Here is a 22916-nt window from a genome sequence, read left to right on the forward strand (position 1 = left end):
TATTACAAATATTCTTATTTATTTATTAACTGTGTTCGAAAATGGCACAAATTGACAATACACAAAGTTGGCAAGTTAAGTCATTTGCTACTTAAAATCTATATTTATGTACAATCTATTATTAGTGCATTAAGACATTAATGGTCATTGAAATGTGTAAGTCAACAACTTAATGGGCTTTTTTTTTATGTTAGGGACCGAAGCACTGGTGTAATTATTAAAATCACTGAAGGCCAAACTCCCTTCAGTTAGGGTCCTGGTATTGTGCATGCTTTGCTCACTGTTGCACTGCCATGGCGCACTGGAACACTTTGACAGAGCCATTGTTAATATTATTAGTTACACCTGTGCTTTTCATACTATGACAAGTTAAAATGTCTGCAGTGAAAAAAAGCCTAAGGCAACAAAAGCATAACTTTCTGATGAAACACTTCTCCAGATCTTCACAGTATTGTTCTGAACTCGTCAAAAATGAAACTGGGCACATGGGCTTCGGCCACCTTAAGAATAAAGAGAAAATAAAGGAATAAACATGTTACTATCCCACAGCACAAACAGTAAAAATGCAAAAAAATACTGCTTTAGAAATGTTTAAAGTTGTGTCTCATTCAGGGCATGGTGCTGTAAGATTTACCATTTGTTACAGCTGAAAGTTATTGCATATTGCTGTATAACAATACAGTTGCTAAGCATACCATCATTTGCCACATTTGTAAATATTACTGGCAGCACTACTAGCGTCAAAGTTATCGTACCTTGCGTGACAGTTTTGTGTACTTCACATAGTCTTCCAGGAACATCAGAGCTCCCACCACATCAGAAGGCATATCAGGGATCCTCTGACTGTGATGAGGTCAAACGAAAACTCAAACATGAGTAAATAAACCCATAACAGGAGACATTTTATACATTTATCCTGCTCAAGCAATCAAAAACAGAAAACTTAACTTAAAGTTACACAGAAAGAAGTGTTACTCGAGTCTGTTTTGTTACCTTGTGCACTGCTCCATGATAGAGCGGATGAACTGACCAATGAGAGCCAAGAACTGATGCGTGTATCTCGAGTGAAACTGCTTGAGCAGGGTGAGCATGCCGAGAACTAGCGGAGGCCAGTCAACTGGATCTGTGGCTTTCCTGCAGGTCATTCCTGGGTAAACATATTACATTAGTCATGTATTCATTTACATGTGAATGCAGCCTTTCATACCAAGCCTGGCAAAAAATCCACCATGTAATGTCTCACTATTACACCAAGAATCTGGAGTGCTCATAATCCTTAAACCTCTCTAGTCCAAGTAGTGACCTCCTACATTTCCCAGAATAATGCTCTATGTGTGCTAAGGACAGTAAGTAGCCTGCCCAATTAAAAACTACATGTAAACTGTAAGAGATAGAGCAGCCTGTAATGGGTGTTTTGCCATGTGGGCACACTGATTTGACCTGTTACATTCATGATTGTGCAACTCAATAACTCATTAACCACAGTGCCATAAAAGCTGAACTATAGTAAACTGAAAACAACTTGCCTTGGTTTTTGCTGTACTGAAGTTTAGGCAGCTGGGCGATAACAAACAGGAAGTTGATGATGGGGAAGTAAGGTAGGCGCTTTGTGGTGATGTAGATCTGTGAGAATCATAAACGGAAGACATATGGTCAAAGCGTTCTGCAGTGCACAACCACACAAAACAGAAAACAGACAGAGAGTGCAGACAATAAACACGGGTGACACTGGCTTCAGTTTGTGGTGGTTTCTGAAATTCAATTATTATTGGTCAAACAGTAATCACCTTGTTGAGTGGGTTGTGAATGCCGGCAGCCTCCAGGTGGGCAGTGATGTCATACAGGAGAGTGTTGTCCTCTTTAGGGTAGGGCAGTGATGGATCCTGGTAGTGAGCTTCAATGTCTGCCAGCAAAGACCTGGCAAGGGCGCAACAGGAGTTGAAATATGGTAAATGAATAAAGGAGTTTGAAGGAAAGTTTTAATTGGAGCAATAATCATTTATCAGCACAACTACAGAAATATTAGCGCGGTGGTTCTGTGTTCTCTGAAGTGGAGAAACTTGAGAAAGAGACTTGACTGACTTGTTGAGGTTTTCCAGGGCAGCAGCCAGGTGTTTGGAGTCAAACTTGCAGGAGTAGTTCAGCTCATTAGCAATCTGCTGCCTGAGAATCTGCATCTGACCAACCTACAACACACACATTTATTTAACATTATTTTTGCAGCATCATGTCTTTATTGGTACTGGCAGATGGCAGATGGAGTGGCATGAAAATACAGGATGGAGGGGGTCATTAAAGATTGTAAACACAATTTGAGCTCATGCTTCATCCTCAAAGATAACGTAACCTATAAACAACTAAACTTAAGTTATCAATAACTATTTTCTATTGACAACATTAGAAAATATCATGGACCAGTACCTTCATAATGGCTTCCAGGTATGCACCCCAGATCTTCTGGGTTTTTGCCACAGCGCTGGCATACACTTTGCTGGCATTACCTGTTGCACAAAAAAAAGGAAAAATTGACTCTTCTCAAGGAAAAAAAAATGATCCTGGCAAGTTGTGGGATGTCCTAAATGAAAACCTACCCACAATGCCCTGGACTGGGTTGACAGCACCCAGCATGGCTTTGAAAACATCTACCACAGCTTTGTCCTTCAGGATGGTCCTCTGAAGCAATATCAGGAAGTTCTAACGGGAGAAACAGTTTCTTATATATGCAAATATATTCATGTATGCATACTCTGAGCACTGAAGATACCATTAAAGCCCTTACACACCTGGATTCATTACTTTTTGTCACCAATAAAGAGCCTTTTGGTAGTTTTGTTGCACAGCTTGAGACCTTTTTTTGAATACTAATTACCTGCAGTTCCTTGACAATCATGAAGCAGAGCAGGCGGTCTAGTCCATTGAGGCCAAATGTACCGAGGGTGTTCTGGATCTCAGAGAACAGCCTGTTGTTGGTGACCTCCTGGTGGCTCCTCAGGTCATACCAGGTGTTCATCTGGTCGATATAGCACGTTACTCTGTAGGAAGGACAAATGTTTGTCAGGGAGAGCTTTTGGAGACTGTACGATTCAGCATCTACAGATATGACCAAAGATTTAATCTCCATCTTCAGATTAAAGCCTAGTTTTTCTGATAAAGTAAATACTTGGAGGAATAATTCTTTTAGTTTGTTTGTGTTATTGTGTGACTTTGTTTAAAGGGTTAATTTGGAATCACCATAATCACACAATGACACAAACAAACTACTGATCGAGGCAGTGGTAGATCAGCAGCTCTGGTGTGCTTGGTAAAATGACTGTTGTTGTCAGTGGAGTCTGGCTTTGAAGTGAGCATAGCTAATTTTCACTTTCCGTTAAGTTTCCCATCAGAAAGGGCTGTCAGTTTAGAAAGTTCTGAGCATCCGACTGGATAAATGAGACTTGGATTATACTGCATGAGCTGTGTCAGTTTGTAAAAGGATGTTTTCATATAGTTTTGCTGTTGATAGACACATTTATCTATGACGTCAATTCATCAAGAATTTTTTCAGTTTCTGGATTCTTCATTCACTGGAGGCATGCAAGAAAAACAGTTTTCTTCACAGACTCTAGTAACACAGGGTGAGTAACTGTCATACAAATGATCATTTTGGGGTGTAAAATATTCCTTTCATTAACTTTTCTATTTCAGTTTCACTGTTATATTTGAGGAGACATACTTGGGATCAGTGATCCGGAGAATCTCTCTGCAGAGACGACCGATGAAGGTGGCAGACTCGTCCACAGAGGGAAACTTTGGGATGGGGATGTGGGTGGACTGGTGCACACTCTGCCAGTCCTGGATCTGATTGGAAGCAAGGAAATAACCAATCAATCAACTCCTGTTACGGTCAAACAGACCAGAGCTACCAGAGCATTTCTTACTGATTACAGAGGGACGAAGTGATGCTGGTGCACTATTCGGGGATGTGATAAGAAACTGTAAAAAGCATGCTGCTGTGTTAAGCCCGACCTTGGCCCTGAGGAAGCTGTTGCATTCCTGTTCCACATTGTAGTTGATGATACGGGACACCTCCTCCTGCCATATTTTAAGGCCGTATATGCTGACGTAGTCCTGGATGTACTCAAACGACCTGTAGAACCCATCCATGGTGGCTGCCATATCCTTCAACTTGGGCATCAACTCACTTGGCTGAGAGAGCAGAAGATCTTGTTTTAATTTTTCACTGCTTTCACTTCTCACAGGGCAAGATATCACAAGGACATTAGTACTTTTTTAATACATTATAAGGAGCCGTTGAAAATATTTTCTATGCTGTATTCTGAGCAAAACCTGTGATTGTAAATTGTTAACGTTTTTTGTCCTGTGTTAGTGATTTGATGTGACACATATATGTCACAAACTTGATAAAGCACTGTTAAATATACACATACAAATATTTAGTGATCAACAGACAGCAGATCTGAAGTCTGACCTTAGCCTTGGGGTTGAAGATCAATCCTTTGTGTAGAGCATAAGCAACCCTCTTCACCAGCTCCTTCCTGATGCCATCCTCCAGAAGCTGCTTAGGATCCACCTAATGCATCACAGTGTGTTAGCAAAGTCAAATCCACTACAGCTACTTAATCTTGAACTGCACTGTGGCTGATGGAGACACCATATCCCTTTCTGCTTGTTGGAACAGAAGCAGGTTTTAACAATCTATCATGATGCTAAAAGTAAAAGTCTTAAACTTCTCAACAAGTCCAAATAACCATCACATTGTCTACCTTAATGATCCCAACTAGAGTGGTCTTCATCATCAGGATCCCCTCAGTGAAAATGGAGATGTCGTGGGTGAGTTTAGCCACCTGTAATCACATGAGGAAGAAGGATGTTTAGGCACGCAAATGACAGAATTCAGTGAATCTTAAACGCTTTTAGAAACATATTTTAGTGTACTGTTTAGCTGTAAAATCAGAAAGTTTGTGACCCGACTGCCATGTTGGACACAGTCAAACGAAGCACCAAGAGGCCAGAAACAGGCAATGCAGAAACAAAATCTTGATTCATATTTGATCAGCACTGCCTAGTCTGACAGTTTGACTGCAGTTCATTAACAGTGACTGACATGATTGACAGCTGTGTTAGAAACTCCTTGCCTCTCCTCATTGGTTGTTTTCGTTCATGTGTAAAGATGCAACTAAGCAGTTTCAGCAGATATGACAAAAAGTTACATTTATAAAAGTTACCAACTGTAGCTTTAAATTAAATCAGTCAGATGAATGCCAGTGGACACTGTACTTGAACTGCATGTAGAGGAATGTGTGATGCTGTTTTGTTTTAAGTTTTTAAATTTGATTTGACATTCTTTTCAAGAGTTAAACACGTTTGATTTCAAGGCATTTGACACATTTTCAACATTTTCAATACCAGGCTAACAAATTCTGATTAACGCATTTAAAGTAAGTCCCTGACACTTATTTTCTCATTTGTGTTCACACGAAAAGCTGCAAGTTAGTTTGAAAGAAACGTTTAGAAATGGCAGCAAGTATGATTGCCTCAGACTCACATACAAAAGACAAGTTGATGTCTAAATAGCACAACTTGAGGCCTCTCTTTCTATCTAATATCTAATTATTTTCATTTCTTCACTGACAGTCTGAACAACAGTCCAGGAGCTACATGCACATTGTCAAGACAACAGCTGTTTTACTTCATAGCGAGCCCCGAGCTGGGAGTAGTCCTTTAGCTTGTCCTTATCTAGCCGCGTTGGCACCTCCATGATGTCATGGATCTGCAGCTTGATGATCTTGGCCAAAGAGGTGAACATGCTCTCTGGGATGATCTGCAGCACCTGGAAGCAAGAGGATAAAATACCCAAACTGAGCACCAAATGAATCTAATACTCTAGTAAACTTTGAGGGGTTTTTTTTAAAGACAGAAGAGTTGAGATTAGTCTTCAAAAGCAGATGGTACACCATGCTGTAGATGAAAAATCGTGTGTACAGCTAGTAGGAGCAAATCCTCCAGCATAATGTAACATGGCATGTGGCTGATGAAACCAGAAGGTAATAGCATCTTAAGGTACACATCCACTAAGTAGCTGTTTCGGGGTAAATTTGCCAAACAGATGGCTGTAGAAACATTAATCATGGCTGCAGGTGTTACTGCAGCTACCAACAATAATTTACAGCATGCAGAGCTCATCTGTTAAAGTTGTGAAACCATGTTCATTTGTGAGTGCCACAGGAAGTGTCAGAGACTATGCCCTCTGTGATAAATACCTTCACATGCAGGAGCTATTTTGTAATATCATATGTAAAAACATGACTTTAATGTATTGTACCTTTCTGACATAAGCCACCAACTCTCCAGAGTAGAACTGTGAAACGCTCAGCAGGTCAGCGCTGTTGGCCTGGTTGATTCGCAGCAATGGAAGGTCCAATGCAGATGCCAGCTGCTCACACAAACAAACCAACAAAAGAATTCTTTTTAAAGTTCCCATGTTTTTGTCACCATGTGTCTTGCACTAATCGTTTCCTATACACCAGTATCTTGCCCAACAATGATAAAAAAAAGTAGGTATTCTTAATGTTATTTCAGAGTTTGTTATTTCCTGGAAAACACTAACAAATGTTAATGACTGATCCTGCACTCAGGGGCATTTACTCATTTTGCATCCAATTAAACGCTCTCTCCTTTATTAGCAGCACTGCCGGCTTCCGATCTCGCCTCGAACATGTATTGGCCTCACTCCAGAACACTTCTCTTCCATTTCATCCCTGTCCAATTTATTGTTAATATCCGCAGGCGCAGGAAATGTAAGCCCTCGACAACAGAGAGCAGGCTGTCCCCATGGCTGTTCTCCATGTTGAGCTACAGCTATTGTCAATCTGAAATTTAGCAAGAAGGCGTAATGTACATTCAGCGTGATTGGCTACTGTAAATCCCAGTCAATATCTGTGACAACTCCCTCCCTTGCTTACTGTTTGTACAGGAAATCAATTAGAACTCCACTAGCCATTTCATAGAAGCTTTAACATCACAAGTAACAACATATTATGGGAATTTTTTTTTTTTCATCATTATTACTCTTTTGTCTTTGAGTGAAAATGCACACACAGTCCTCCTCACCTTCAGAAATGTAGCTCTCAGTTTGGTGACCATGGATGGGTTGACTCTGATGCTCTCCTGCATAATTAATGTGAAGCTGCAGAATAAAACATAAGAAAGAAAAACAAACGGATAAATTCTGCTGTAGAGACAAAACAAAAACACAACAGAGTTAAATAAAAGTCAAAACAACTGCAGCACGATGGTCTTCTTGATGGTTTGTGTAAAAACCTAGGCAGACTGACTCACTGTTTTTGGCTGACAATGTGAAAGACAAATCTGTCACTATCTCCATGCTACTGAGGAGCTTTTAACAGAAAATAATGTGAATTGCAATGAAAAAACAAAACAAAAATATTCCAAAAACTTTGTTACTTAAGCGGCTGATTTATCAAATATTTATTTTCGGTGTATTCAAGTTTGCTTTACCATCTTCTTCTTGGGTAGTATTTATTTATGGCTTTAATATTCATTAGTAAGTAAGTACCTGTCAATTATCTGCCACGCGTAGGACAGGTCTCCAACTATCTGCATAGTAATAAGGACCTCTTCTTTGATATTGATGGTGCGGATCATTTGGTGCAGAAACTTCCTGGTGTCAGCCAGGAACTGACACACCTGCAGGTTAGACTCCAACTGGTGGAACTCCTGGACCTGAAGACCAAATAAATCACATATCTGTATCCAGGGATCGTAGGCACTCGCCTGGCAGTCTTATTTTCCCAGTGTTTAAAATAATAACTCTCCATTGGCTCTTGAGGAAAATCAAGTGCTGGCTCAGGAGACGTACCCTGTGCCCATGGACGAGCTAATTGTTCAAACACTTATCAATGACTGTACACATAAACATAACCCAGTGAAATTTTTGTGAAATCATATTTGTCCCACTTCTTATTGTACAGCAGACTGTGGCAGGACAGACAGGAGAAAAAAAGGGCAACCCCCTACAATCCACCGAGCCAACAAGACATTTCCATTATGTATTCTCATGTTTCTTTATTTATATGCATTTCATAGCAGTTAATTTTGTCTCTTTGTTCTGCCACTATTTGCATACATTGTTATGGATTCACTTATGATCTATACGCACGAAGCTCAGGCAATCAACCTAAAAATAATACAACATTATTCAAATAACGTTATTAAATTCAAATTACAAGGTCAAAAGGCTCCAATTAAGTTTTAGCAAATCAACTCTGTCAGTTTAATGTGAAAATGTAAATCCCAAGTGAAACGTCTTTATCTCGCTCACCTCAACAAGAGCCTGTATGAGCTGAACTGTCTTCCTCCCAGCAGCCGTGGAGTCCTCATAGTTCAAAGACTCAATCTGCTTTGAGATTTCTCTGAACCAGGCCTGTAAGTTCTCTGTGAGGAGGAATATAGATATATGTGGTACAAGTGGAGAAAGAATGTTATCAAAGTATTTTTCACAAGTGGTTAAGAAAAATGGTCTCGCCATTAGAGCCGGAGTTGCGGCTACAGAAGTAAGTATGACTGATGTAAATTTAATCCGCCTCTCGCTGCATGTGTGTCTTTGATGCAGTTTTTCCACTATGTTTCCCTGCCTCAACATTTTTCTCTGCACAGCTTCAAGCTTAAACTCATTTAAGCATTTGTGCTCCAACACTGAAATAATCCATGACATTCAGAGCATGAAACGCTGTATGGCTGAGGTTCCTTTCGTCAGGACCATTTCTTTGCTGTGTGTGTAATCCTTTCACCTTACCCATCCGAACGATGTAACTCACCGTTTTTCTCCACCCTGGTAAGAGGTTTGACGCCAGAGAAGACTTCGGCCAGCTCAGTCATTCTCTCTGATCCCTCCTTCTTAAAGCTCTCCCATTTGATCTGCTTCTCTGACAGCATCTGCTTGAACATCTGGAAGGGGGACGGCACAGACGCTGAGTCGATGTGGAGGGATTAGTCAGATGAGATGTGTAATGAGAACATTAAATTTGTGTCCTCTCCTAATGATAGACTGGCTAGCCATATGCTGTCTATGCTAATAGACAACAGAGCGGACATACCTGAGGAGAAACACAGTTGGTGCGGTCACTTTGGAATTGTTCTGGCATTAATTTTTTCAGAGAGCTCAGCATGTTTGGAGGCAGCTTACCATCCCAGGGTCCACTCTCCTTTGTTTAATATCTCCCATAATATTAATAACAATTTGCTCTTGACTCCCTGTTTTTCCATGTTTCCCTGTCATCATTCACACTGTGGAGTTTTAATAAGAGACGCTCACCTCTTTGAGTGTGAACTCAAACTGAGCGGTGTCGAGCAGCAGCTGGAACAGGATCTTGGCGTTGTACTTGGAGTCATTTAGAACTTGCTCCTTGATCTGACGCAGGCGCTTGTTATTTGGATCATAGGCTGCAAGAAAATAACCAATTTGAGCAAACTGCATTTTTATCTACATCATATTTCCACAAATTTAAAAGTCTGGAGCAATGTGCTATAGGAACTTTCCATCTCACACTAACTAGACATGCTTTCTGCAGCTTGAGGCACATTAGATTTAAGACTTTTAGAGACTTTATTCAAGACTACTTCGAATGAAATGTAAGAACTATTTTACAATAACCAAAATTAAGGGGGGTTAGGGAAAATTTTGCCCAAGTCCTTATTGTAGCATAAAACGAGTTCAGCAAGTTTTTTGGCAATTTTGTGTGTCTTAACCATCATGAGTTTGAAACACCTTTTGCAAAAAACATGGAGCCTTGTCTGCAGTGCATTACACTGGTTTCAGCCATGCTGCGAAATCTTGTATGATAGTGAATTTTGGTTGAATCTGTACTACCCCATGTTGTCCAGGGTACAGTGACAGTGGGCTAGCAGACAGTAGATCATCTGCTCAGAGCATCCCTGCCATAAACAAAATATGAGTGTTGTTGATTCTACTATCCTGATCTGCCTGACATAGATGCAAGAAGCTAAATTCGGTAAATTATTTACAAAGAAATAGATGTTAGCAGTGTTAGCAATGAGATTTTGCAATGCAACTTCATAAAAAAAATCATAAAATTCAATTTCCCATGTGTCAAATTTTGAAAAATTAATTGAAGTAATTTTGGACTAATTAAGGTCTTATGTGTATATTAATACATTTAATGCCTTTTAAGACTTTTTAAGGATCTGCAGGAACCCCACTAGAAATGGTAAAAAGTAAAATTCAGGCTGCTTAAAGAAAATAAAACATCAGCATCTTACTATTTATTAACTTGACCCACTTAGAGTTATTCTGAGGTAAATTAAAACATCACAGGAGACATAATCTTTTCTTCTCCAAGCTACATTGTGTTCCTTATGACAAAAAATCTGCTCAATGTTCCCACCTGACTCTGCGGAGTGCAGCATCAGCCAGCGGATAGCGACGTTGCAGTCCCTCAGACAGTTGAGTAGTTTGGGAATGTTGTCCAGAATGATCTCCTCCCTGAGGAAACCTTCCTTCAGCAGCTGCTGCACCTGAGGCCTCAGGCCCTCCATGCTAGCTGCATATCGAGTGGCCTAAACACACAGTGACAGAGGTGGTGTTGGTTGGGAGATGTGATTAAAGTTAAGTTTTTCATCTTGGACGATAAAAAAAAAATCAATCACTCCCATAAGTGGTCTTTAAGATGCATGGCAATGTCTGTAGATGACCATTCTCGGAACCCATCAGCTGGATTCGGCCTCTGACTTCCAGCAGACGGCGATACAGCCTCTGGGGGCAGACCCCCGATTTTTTGGCATTCCGGTTTGAGGAGGCGAATTTCCATTTCCGACTTCCGTTTAAATATGTTGAACCATTGTGATGGATTCAGAGTTTGCAGTGACGGCAATAATGTTCCGCCTCGTTAATTCACCGCACGGACCGTTTAACCTGGCAACAACTGCAGCCGGCTCAAACGTGATTGATCAATATCACGCGGACTACAAACCGCCTAGCACCGGAAACCAGGGCTCTTCCACTCTTCTTCCAGAGGCAAGATCTCCAGGGTTTGCCTACAGACTCTATAATCACTGAATGTAGAGTCTGTATATAGAGACTAGTAGATGACATATGAAACAAGGACTATCTGGTTGCCTCCTCGTGCTATGGGTGCAGACTTCTTCATGACTATGACACTGCATCTTCGTTAATATCTGTACTTCAATATGAGCTCACGCACATTCATTATCTTTTAACAAACTTTTCAAGACAAGTTTAAAAATGTCTTTCTAAAGTCACTGATTTGATTAGTGTTTCCATTTAGATTCTGCACAGTCACACTGGATGACTTGCAAATTCTGCAGACGCAGTTATCAGTACCTGCATACAATAGAGTGCCACACTAAAGGACTGTAAATTGGCAACACTGAAGTCTGTGTGACATTGAAGCCAATCCAAAATTTTTAATACCTGCTCTTTGATGTTAGCAGAGTCAAGGGTGTAGTTGAGAGCAGTCTTGGCAGCTTTGTATGGTTCCCAAGCCTCCACCAGGTTTACTGTGATCCCCATGTAGATGCTGATTACCTGCAGACAGACAACACAAACACTTCAGTAAATACCCCTCCAATAAAAACAATAAAAACTGAGACAAAGCAAGACAACTTTGTAAATGCCGTAGCATTTCAAAAAGTTGTTGACATTCCGCTCTGATCTACTGGCGCGACATTACTGGTGCAGACTGAGCCCACAGGATGTCTAGTGATAAATCCTTTCACACAACAAATGTCTTACCCAGTTGTCAGGGAAGTACTTGTCCACTATCTCTCTCATCTTGGCCTGCTGGGTGTGCAGTATGGAGGGGCTGAAGTAGAGGCAGACATACAGCATGGCTGCCTGGTTGGCCAGCGCTGTGCTACGATGCTCTGGTAGAGGGTATGCAGACACCTGGTAGACGGGAAGAGAAATGTGATTCGACACAATCTATAGCCACTCAAGTTGTAACAGTCCCATAAAATCTATGACAAAGGAAACTGTATTTGGTAGGTTTCACAAAAAGTTGAAAATGATGTTTCAAATGTTCCTCACTTGGTTGTATATGTCGTCAGAGCGCAGCCTCCCAATGACCATGCTAATAAAGGTGTTACTGATGGGAACTCTGTGGAAGTAGCTCTCTGGGTAGTTGGAAGGCCGTTTGGCTCCAGGCTGACTGGAGTAGCCGGTGCTGCGCAGGAGCTTACAGATGTCATCCAGGTTGGAGTCTGCTGATGAGCGGGCAGCGCTGAGGAAAAAACGGGGGAACATTTTAAAGAATGGAGCCAGTGGGGACAAAAGTTCCATGTTATTTCTTATTATACCACTAGTTATTAAAGCATAATCATTAAATCATTTTGCCAATAATCAATAATGTCAAATGCAGTTCAATTCAGCATGTTTCTGTGTGTATTGTCTGCACACATGCTATTAGGATTAATTGATATAAATCTACTGATTATCAAGATGTTCATATGTCACACAAATATGAACATGTTAGCATTATATTTATATAGAAAATAATATTTTTGATGTAAAATAACATCTGATACACTGAAAGGTGAAGAGTTCAAGCACATTTAAATAAAGACATGATATTGCAACTGAGAGGCTAAAACCAAGAGATAAAAAGGGATCAGGTACACCAACTCTAATGTTCCCTCTAATGTTTTAAGCAAATGCACGCATGAGTCAAGTGAGTGACTCAACCTTGCCGTGAGCGAACATCACTATTAACAAATGAACTGAGCACACTGGGGATGTGAGTCAGCGAGACAATGTCATGAATGTGTATGTGAGAGTGTGTGAGTCACAACTGCACCTGTATCTATAGTAGGAAACGAGCATCCTCTCTCTGACCTCCCCTTCAATCTTTTGGTCAATAACCAGCAACATGACTCCATAAAGGTAGAGAGCCTCGCACTGGGTGGGAAAAGAAAACATATACCATTAACTTCTGGAGTGTCTTTTCAGTTTGTTTTATTAATTCTGTTGTGAACTCATCACAAAGAGATAAGCAGACGAGATAATGTCAGCTTGTTCTTGTAATGCTATAAAATTAAAACTGATTTGCATTTGTATTACTTACTAAAAGCTGCTTCCCATCCTCATTTAGAAGCACAGTCTCCAGGGTCTGCTGAATATAAACACCCTCATGTAGGTCATCTAAATATCTAAAGAAAGGAGAGAGCAGTTTTTGTAATATATTCTGCATCATGTTTTGCGATTTAAAATAGGAGAAAAACAAGGGAGGGTGAATTAATGTCACAGACTGTGTTTTTGTTGTTTCTTTCAATAGGACGGCTCAAAACACATTTTCTTATTCTGAGGAACTTTTGCTCTTAAATCCACTGAACTCAATGTGAACTGGAAAAGAAACTAAGTAGCCCAATCCTGTCTTACCTGTTAAGATCCACTATATATTTGTGGACACTCTCAAAAGCCAGATAGAACCTCGACAGAATTTCAATGTTGTTCTCCCTGAACTCTTCATCCAGGTCCTGAAGCTCAGGTTTGGCTTCCAGCTTCCCCTCGTAATACTCTGGGCCCTGGCAAAGAAGCAACATCTTGATACTCAGTCGGCACTCGTGTCCTTATGAAAAGGTGCGCACACCTCCTGACAAATGGGACACACTTGAACAGCTTTTCAAATAAGAAAGCAGAGTTAAAATGTTTGTTAATGTCCTCATCTCTGGGAAAAACCTATGGCTGCCCTGCAAAACCAGTGCTGGTATTATGCAGCTATTACAACTAAAGCAAAATGATCCCCACCTCCAATTTCGAAATATATAAATAACGTCTTAAATATTGACTGCATCACAATGAGCATGCATCATGTGCCTAGTTTCCTCAAGTCTACAAAATGTGTATGCACTTATATAGCCACAGCACTTGTATGTTAAGCTTTAACTACCTGCCCTGATCAAACCCATACCTTGAAGTAGCTAAAGTCACAAATGATGTCTCCATATTTCTGCTGGTCACTCTTGTCCTTCAGCCTGAAAACTGCAGGGATGAAGTCAGAGAGGCGCAGAAGCTCAGCGATGATGGCATTTCCTCTGGAGACTATCCTGAGGATGGCCTGGCCACACAGGTTGTTCTCCGCCAGGAAGTCCACCATAGCGGCTGGAGGAAGAGGAGGAAGAGGATGCACAGAACAGTGACACCTTGACCCTGTGTGTTTGCAGCAAAATGAATGTTTGAATAGTCCAGACAAAGAGGAAATTTAAAACAACAAATAATTCACTTCCAGGCTTGTGTTTTCTCAAGTAGACAAATTAGTTTCATCCACCCTGCTAGAGAGCCCTTGTGCAAGATAATGAATGCCTGGCTCCATCCTGACTGGTCCTGGTTCTGACTCCACCAAATGGATGCAAATAAAACAGACACTCTCCCTGTGGCTTTACGTTATACCGTATAACATTAGCATTACCTTTACTCAACAAATGTATAGCACTGTCAAAGCAGTTTGCAGACAACGGAGGTTTTCTCACCGGAAGTACAGTGCGGTAAGCTTTTTAATACATTGCACTCATTTTCACTCTGTTGAACGTTAGTCCAATGACGTCTACTTTTAACACCCTAGTGTTCCATAGGTTCCAGGTTTCTTAGAGACACGTCATAACACACTGAAAACACTCATTCAGCTTTTAACTGACTTGTTTGGTTAAACAGAAGTATTCGAGGCGTAACGTTAGTTGTTACATGGTCATGCTAACGTTAGCATGTAGCCTGTTAGCTACTGTGGTTAGTCTTGATGCTGCGAACGACAGCGCAATGAAAGATGCGAACATATGTTGGTAAACTGACTTTTTGCGTCTTGGTGATGTTATTTAAATAGCCGTAAATTTTAAAAGTGTTGGACTGTGGAGAAAAGACTTGCCTTTTTATGTCTTCTCTTCCCTGTTTACTTCCTCATGACCAACCACATGACACTGCCGCTGGGTGCGTTTGATTCTCTTCACACAGCGCGCCGGAGAGAAGAGCGGTGACAAGTGTAGCTCTTGCTTTGACTTCCATCACGTAATTTTCCTATATTTTGGATTTTTTTTTTTTGCCTTTTGTTCAAACACCCACATCCGAATAATCATTTTGATGTGTGTCACAGTAATTCTGCCTGCTAATGTAAATCAAATATATTTATATNGCTTTGACTTCCATCACGTTATTTTCCTATATTTTGGATTTTTTTTTTTGCCTTTTGTTCAAACACCCACATCCCAATAATCATTTTGATGTGTGTCACAGTAATTCTGCCTGCTAATGTAAATCAAATATATTTATATAATCAGCCTGAATCACTTAGTAAACTCCACTCCACAAAGACAAAATGTGTCAGCTGTGTTTTACCCTCACCATGCACTCAAGTGCTAAAACTCTATGTGGGCTACATGTTTCTCTAGATGGCGACAGAGATCCACTACATCCTGAGTTATGCTCTCTCACTGCTGCTCCACCACACTGAGGGTCTGTGGGTGCAGATTTCTGACTCCACAGGGATGCAGTGATTTGCAGGGATGGTGAAGTGAGAACAAGCCTGAACTGAAACTAAACCAACCTACTGTGGAAAACCACAGAGATAAATCCACAGCTAAGAAATATAACATCCTGTAGCCTTCAGCCGACAGATATCCTCCTGAAATGTATTTTCTTGGTGGTCTCTGAGGGGACATTCCTGTCACTTTCACAGCACACCACTCATTATTCATCATCATCTGTACAATGAAAATCAATTTGGCTGCAGAAATAACGAACCTGGCTTGTAAATACTGGAGTCTGCCGCCCACTGTGTCTGACACGCCTGAAAAACTGACAGCCAACATGTGGTTAACATGGATGAAAAAGCAGAGGCCCCAGTGTTTCCTTCACATTCTGATTGAATTGGACTTTTATTGCCAATATGTCTAACACGCTGGCAGGCACTTCCTTTAAGCAGTGTGAGCCTGAGGTTAATAACAGTCATATGGAGAAGCTGTTTGTTTGACCTGTCACCTGTCTGTGTGGCAGGGCGAGGTTTCATCTCAATCCTGAACCAGTTGATGTCACAGTGTGCTGTGGCAGATTGTCAGTCCTCATCAGTCAGTGTGTATGTAGTAGTCTGTCTTTTGATACAACACTGCTGCATTACTTTAATTTCATTTTATCTTCGACATGCAAATGATTCTCTGCTTCATGGTATTCTTACGGATTATCCTCATAACGCTTTTACTTTATTCATTAGTGCAAAGTGGTGATTGACGGGGAACTGAGGGACAGAGGGTGAGACAAAGGACATCAGGCAAGGTGAGTGGCATTTAATGTCCTGAATAACGTGCTCCTTATCTAGCAGAGCCACTGGAGTACCATTATTTCAATGCATTTTATAGTGGGTACAAGGGAGTAAGACAGACAGGTGCAATTTAGATTCATAGCTTGCCTCCTCATTGACCCGGCTGTCCACAGACTACACACTGTGTCCCTGCAGCCGCTGGATTTATTACCCGTTTACCATCACACCAAGGTCACATTCTCAGCGGCACCTAGGTCAGCTATATGGGTTTCCTGGGAAGAATCATGAAAGGTTTTCACTAATGAGGTCTCCTACTACACACCTTCTTTATTAACCTTCTGGTGCCTTAAGGGTTTTCTCTTCTTGTTATCATGATTGCTCTTTGAAGAATCTCATCTGAGAGTTGCCTTCTATCGTAAAATACTAGATTGTTTGTGATGAATCAAATGCAGGCAACGGACACCATATGTACACAGCAACAGTGCCGTCTTATTCCATAGAGTGGCCTAATATTCCAAACACATATTTGTTTTCATTTAGCCATCGACTGAAGAGTGACCAAATGACCCTCGTGTCTCTGCCCATTAAGAGCATTGACAGATCTCAGTTCTTGTTCCCTGAGTCGCCTGGCGGCCATTGACTGTTGAGGCCGGTAATTATCATTTGTCAGTGAAACCCTTGAATTGGCTGACAAATGATGATTGCCTCTTACCTGTGAGCTTCTTTATGTGCTAACAAACTCTCCAACCTAAATAACATTTTCAAGAAAGAGGGACTCTGAGATTTATAAACTGGGGTTATTATCAGTATTCAGCAGCTATAAGTGGATGATATTAAGGTTGTATATGTGCATGTATGCAAAAGATGGTGTGAATGCACAAACACAAGGGCGTCCGTGTAGATGTGTGTGCCGAGGTGCATTAGCAAACGCACGCCTGTGTACATCTGTCCCCTTAGGCCCTGTGTGCCCTTTATTAGCAGCAAGTTGACTCCATTCAGCTTGGCGAAGTGATTAAACCTTTTCATGGCGGGAACTTTCACACCACTGTGAACTGTGTGAGGTGATTAAAGGCTGCTCAATTTGTAGTCCAGTCCCACTGCTATTCTTCCTCATTGATCTTTTTCAGGCCCTTGAAGTGAGAGCTGCACGCAGCGGGCTTCTCTCATTGGAATAAGATGGGATGCACACTCTGTCCTACTCTTTCTGTCTCGCTGCTCTCATGTCAGCAAATATTTCACAGACCTGTATCAAATCTAATTACAGCAAAAAATTAGCTGCCATGTATGGCTGGTATTTAATAACGTTTATGTGATTAACTTTGTTGTGTTTCTTTTGATATTGTTACATGGATTTAATTAAGCTCTTTTATGTTGAACAGTATGCATGAATATGCATCAAGTGAAATTATGTTAATTACATTGCTCAGAGTGCTGACCTTTATAATGTATGATATGTAACTCAAGAAGAACAAATGCTACAGCCACGGATGATTTTCAGAAGATGAAATCTTAAAGAAAAAGTGAGTCTTTGTGTACTGTTCACAGTTTGTGAAGGTACAATAAATCATAATTGGAACCCAGTATGATAGTTTTCAGAGGAATGTATCACTTTACCACACTTAGAGAAAAATGTTGTAGGCTACTTAAAAGAAATCAGGAAAGATATTTTTATTTCACCTTTGTTTTAACAGAGAGTCTTAAACCTCTAAATGCTAGCAAAAGCATGCCAGCATGCTCACATTACCATGTTCACCATGTCAGTTTAGCATGCTAAGATTTAGTAACCTAAGAACCTAATGAAAATGTCATTCGTTTCACAGGTATTTAGTTGAAAATTTCCTGAGGGAACAATAACCAACAACTAATTTTTAAATTGAACAACAGACAGGAGGTATTTCTGAAAGGGGCCTCTACATGGATACAATGTTGAATGGCTAACTAGGGCAAAGCTAGGAGTGATAATTATAGCCTACCTGCCATGTATGCAATTGTTACACTGGTATGTGAGTTTGATAGGTATAATAATACTTACCCTGTGTGTATTTAGATTATTTTTGTTTTTCTTTTGTTTTATTAGATTTATTGTTATTATTGTTTTCTGTCTATGATGCCCTTGTTCTTGTGATGTCCTTTGAGGGGCAATAAAAAGTAAATTACAAAAAAAATCCTTTGGGAAACATGAATGTCTGTATCAAATACCATAGCAATCTATACTACATTTCCTGAGGCATGTTACTCAAAACCATAAATGTCAACTTAATGAAAAAGTCACCCAAGTAATTCGGATTCATCCTCTGGGGAACATGAATATCTGTACAAGACGTAACCATAATTCATCCTGTAGCTGTTGAGATGTTTCAATCTGGGCCAATGAGGTGGACTGAAGATGTGGACTGACAGTGGCACCCCCAGCTGGGGGGGCATGGCCCCCCAGTACAATTGCTGCACCCCCCACTGGCTCCCCTTGGCAAAAGTTTTTGGTGGCCAACATTACTGTCTTTCAGAGGTTGTGATGTGCTCATTATTTAAGGTAAGCCTCAAGTGAAGGTAGTGGTATCTTGTAAAATTAGACAACTTAAGGTTTTCATCAGTAACAACCATGTCGGCATGGGAAGGTGGCTAAATAGTGCTCCAAATTTAGGCTAAACTTTGGCGAGGGAAAAACTGACAAGGCCATTTTCAAATGGTTCCTTGAACTCTCAAGTCAAGCTATGTAAATGGGTTCTGTGGGCACCACCGAGTCCTCCCTAAACTGAAAAAGGTTTGTTCCCAGTAAAGGGTTTGTTCCTTACAATCAATGTACTCTTTCAAATTAAAGCTGTTTATTTGTCTTTTTAAAGGCTTATTTGAAGAACAATGAATCACGTAACATGTACATAACTTATTAAAAACAGGATTGTTGTGGAACTCAAAGTGTTAACTATACCAGTAGTCTATAACTAGTACTGTCAGCTGTAAAATAAGAAATCAGAGTATATCCTTATACAATACCTTGACTCTCCATTTTGACATCGTTTTCAACCAGCCTATATATACTCTTGAAACATCCATATACCAGCCATTTTCATAACCACTTATCCTCTTGGGGGTATCCCAGCTGACATTGGGCAAGAGGCAGGGTACACCTTGGACAGGCTGTCAGACTTATCACAGGGCTGACACACAGAGACAGACAATCATTCAAACCTATGGACAATTTAGAGTCATTATTTAACCTATCCCCAACCTGCATGTCCTTGGAACGGGGAGGAAGCTGGACTACCTGGAGAAAACCCACGCTGACATGGGGAGAACATGCAAACTCTGCACAGAAGAGCTCCCTCCTGGGATCGAACCAGGAACCCTCTTGCTGTGAGTGCTAACCACTACAACTACGTGCCGCCCTTACTACTGAAACAGCATAATCAAATTCCTGAAATTCAGTCACGGTTTTTAGTTTTGCTGTGCCATATCTGGCCACCCCTATGAAACCTTTCTGGGGGCACCACTGCAGACAACATTGTCATCCCTACAGCCAAGCCACAAGCATGGCGATAACACTTTTTGTTCATTGCTCTTCTTTGTTTTCACTATTACTTCCATTTACTCTGTACATATAGCATCTGTAACATGACTGTCCACCTGGGAAAAGGGAATACTCCCTCCTCTGCTGCTCCTCTTGAGGTTTCTCCTTTTCCCCCACCCGCATAGAAGATCAGAGTACACAAATACAACACTTTCACACACTGCAGAGAGAAAAGAAAAGGCCAGGAGAAGGGTTATTACATCACCAACGCTAGATGCCAAAACACTTCCCACAAGGAGTTTGGAGTCTAACAAGTGCTTTAAGGACAAATAGCAAAGACTGATTGTGGTAATGTTCTAATATCAGATTTGATCAAGCAGCAGATGTATTTTTATTGCAAATCATTACTGCTGTCATACCTATTAGCATACAAATGGTTTCTAGGCCTATGGAGACCTAAAAGTTATTGCATGTGTAATTGGACCTGATCTCTGCTCTGTGATTGAGATGTTCCAACACACACACACATTGCTGTGCACACAAGGCGGTAAACATATTGTGCGCACTCACAAATGCACCTACGCACCAACACACATACACGATTTTCTCTGTTCTTCTCATTTATATAAGTACAGAGAAAGAAGAAGAGGAAGAAAGATAGGAGAGATGAATATGGGGATTATGACCATGTCACTGATCAACACAACACATTATGAATAACACATAAATAATGAAAACTGTAATTTTACCTCTGCAGAGATTTATAGACATATCTGTGCCTTTTGAATGTGATCCTATTACACAGATGAATTTGGAGGGGTGTGAATGCACAGAATCAATATGTTAATAAAACTACTGTGTGCAAATGCAAAAGGAAATTAGCAAATATTTCACATCACTTTCTGCCTGAGAATGTTTTTACTTTCTTTTCATCATCAAAAAGGATTTAACAGGGTCATATAGCGTGGGAACTTTTTGGCTTTGCCACTTAAATTTATGTGACAGGTCCTTATGACTGTAGCACATCACAGGAATTATTGCTGGGAACAAGTGCAGACTTTCAAAATCCAATTGAGTCGGCCCCGTTATCGTGACCTCGTTGGCATCTTAGCAGATGTGTCAAAATGAGATTCAGCATGAGCCACTTAGATCCTCAGATGAGCCATGTCAGTCCGTCGGTCCACAACTTTGATCAAGACTAGTAAAACTCAACAACTGTTGGATGGATTGCCGCCCAATTGAAAAGCAATTCATGGTCCCCAGGATGAATCCTGCAGATCTTGTTCATCCCATTACTATAGCTACACCAGACGGTAAAATTTGTATCTTCTCAAATAGTTTGGTTTGTGGTCAAACATCTTCACAACTAGCCTACTGTCATTCACATCAGCCTCAACTGTGGTTGCAAATGTTTTTGGTCAAAAATGATAAACTATATAGACACAGTAAACAGTATGCCTGCTGCATGATATCATTCAGGTATTAGCATGTAGCTCAAAGTAAACACTGTTACTCAGTAGAGCCTTGCAGAGCCACTATCATTTTCAGGAATCCTCCAGTATTCATTCAGTATCCTACCTGGTTGTCCTGGTCCTTCTCAGCCCTCTAAATGGACTTACAGTGGTGACTCAGCATTTTTTGTCCATATGTGAACACTCCAAGAGAACTCAGACCCCTCTGAAGCAAACCGAACTCAAGTCCGTGGTGCAGTTCGCTTAACCTGTGCACTGTGAACACAAAGCACTCCAGGTTCGCTTTGCTCTTTGCCACTGTATTCAGCCCTCTGGATTACATGCTATTGCACTGGGATGCTTGAAAAAATGTACAAAACCACATCGACCTGTAACGCTTGCAAGGACGCAGGACGAGGAGTAGTTTGGTCCATGGATGATACAGCATGTCTCCAGATCTGGAATGTAGAATACATCAAACGGCAACAGTCTACAGCACACAGAAACGCTAAGGTCTTCTTCTAACTCTAAATTCATGTGAAAGCGAAAGGCTTCAAAACCACACTGCAGCGCCACGTCAAAGAACAGAAGTCAGTATATATAGGCTATAGTGTGAACAGAAAGAGGAGTCCTTTTTAATTGAACTGACAATGTGAACATAAAAAGAACTGAATCCCTTTCTGTTGGTCCACTTTTTGGTGCACTTTCAGAGGACTGAGTTCAGTTCAGTTCATTTAAAAAGGACTATATATGTGAAAACACCCCAACTGTGTTAGCATTTCAGACCCATCCACTTCTCTTCTGATTACCCCTTTCCCACCAGTTCCACCACCTGATCTTCTCCTCCTAACTCACCTGCTTCCCATTTCTCTGATTGCCTCAGTAGTACAGTATATAGCACACCACCCACTTCCATTAGTCAGTTGATTTATTATCTTTTGCATTACACTAAACTCTCCAGCGTTCATACTTGATATCTGATTCTGCCTACCTGAGTCCGTTTCTTGGATTCTGACTCCCTGCCTGATCCCTGATGGTTAAGTTCACCTTCTCTGATTGATCTTCTGTTTTTGACCCTGCCTGCTTACTGGAGTAAACCTCTTTGGACTTCAGTTCTTACCTTCATTCTTCAAGAGTCGTGCTTGCGGGTTTTTGCCTGTTCTGTGTAAGTGAGCGCTGCAAGCACAGCTTTAGATTCTTTTTTATATAACACAAATGATTATTTAACCAGTAAGCCAAAGGTTTCAGCCAGGGATTTAGGAAAATACATAATCTCAGTGAATGAGTGATAATCTTGGAGTGTACATATGGTATAGATGAATTTGGTGCCATGGTGTTTTGACCTCAAAGTCGCATTCAATTTCTAAATTGTACCCCTGATGCATAAATGTATGTAGTTATAAACAACAAAAATTCCACCTTATAGGGTGAGAATTATTCATTTGGAACAACACTCATTACACTGGTGACTGGCAGCAATCAGTAGGTTACATGCTCTTTTGACTCTCTGTGAAATCAGTATAAGGTATATTTTATTTAAAGGGCCAGTGTGTAATATTTGGCATGGTTTATTGTCAAACTGAATCTGAATCTGAATATTCTACCCATTAATATGTTTATATAAGTGTATAATTGCTATAAAATAAAATTTGTTTGGTTTTC

General features: G+C 40.6%; 1 protein-coding gene across 2 annotated transcripts; it reads right to left on the reverse strand.

The window, feature by feature from the left end:
* Positions 1-2: 2 nt before the first annotated feature.
* Positions 3-14985, reverse strand: washc5 (WASH complex subunit 5). Of its 2 annotated transcripts, none has more exons than XM_050046530.1 (29): positions 14913-14985; positions 13965-14155; positions 13433-13578; positions 13119-13203; positions 12852-12952; positions 12086-12278; positions 11792-11944; positions 11471-11584; positions 10425-10596; positions 9335-9462; positions 8838-8967; positions 8342-8454; positions 7577-7743; positions 7111-7186; positions 6323-6433; positions 5690-5830; positions 4764-4844; positions 4469-4570; positions 4006-4185; positions 3713-3837; positions 2870-3032; positions 2592-2694; positions 2422-2501; positions 2083-2186; positions 1788-1917; positions 1527-1623; positions 994-1147; positions 756-843; positions 3-500 (listed from the first exon to the last, which is right to left on the reverse strand). In XM_050046530.1, the coding sequence occupies exons 2-29, from the start codon at positions 14148-14150 to the stop codon at positions 444-446; spliced, it is 3480 nt and encodes a 1159-aa protein (XP_049902487.1). In that variant the 5' UTR covers positions 14151-14155; positions 14913-14985; the 3' UTR covers positions 3-443. The 2 variants fall into 2 exon arrangements, with proteins under 2 accessions (XP_049902487.1, XP_049902486.1); XM_050046529.1 differs by having other exon boundaries at positions 13965-14203.
* Positions 14986-22916: the final 7931 nt, after the last annotated feature.

The sequence above is a fragment of the Epinephelus moara genome, chromosome 6, assembly GCF_006386435.1.
Source record: "Epinephelus moara isolate mb chromosome 6, YSFRI_EMoa_1.0, whole genome shotgun sequence".
NCBI classification, from domain to species: domain Eukaryota; kingdom Metazoa; phylum Chordata; class Actinopteri; order Perciformes; family Serranidae; genus Epinephelus; species Epinephelus moara.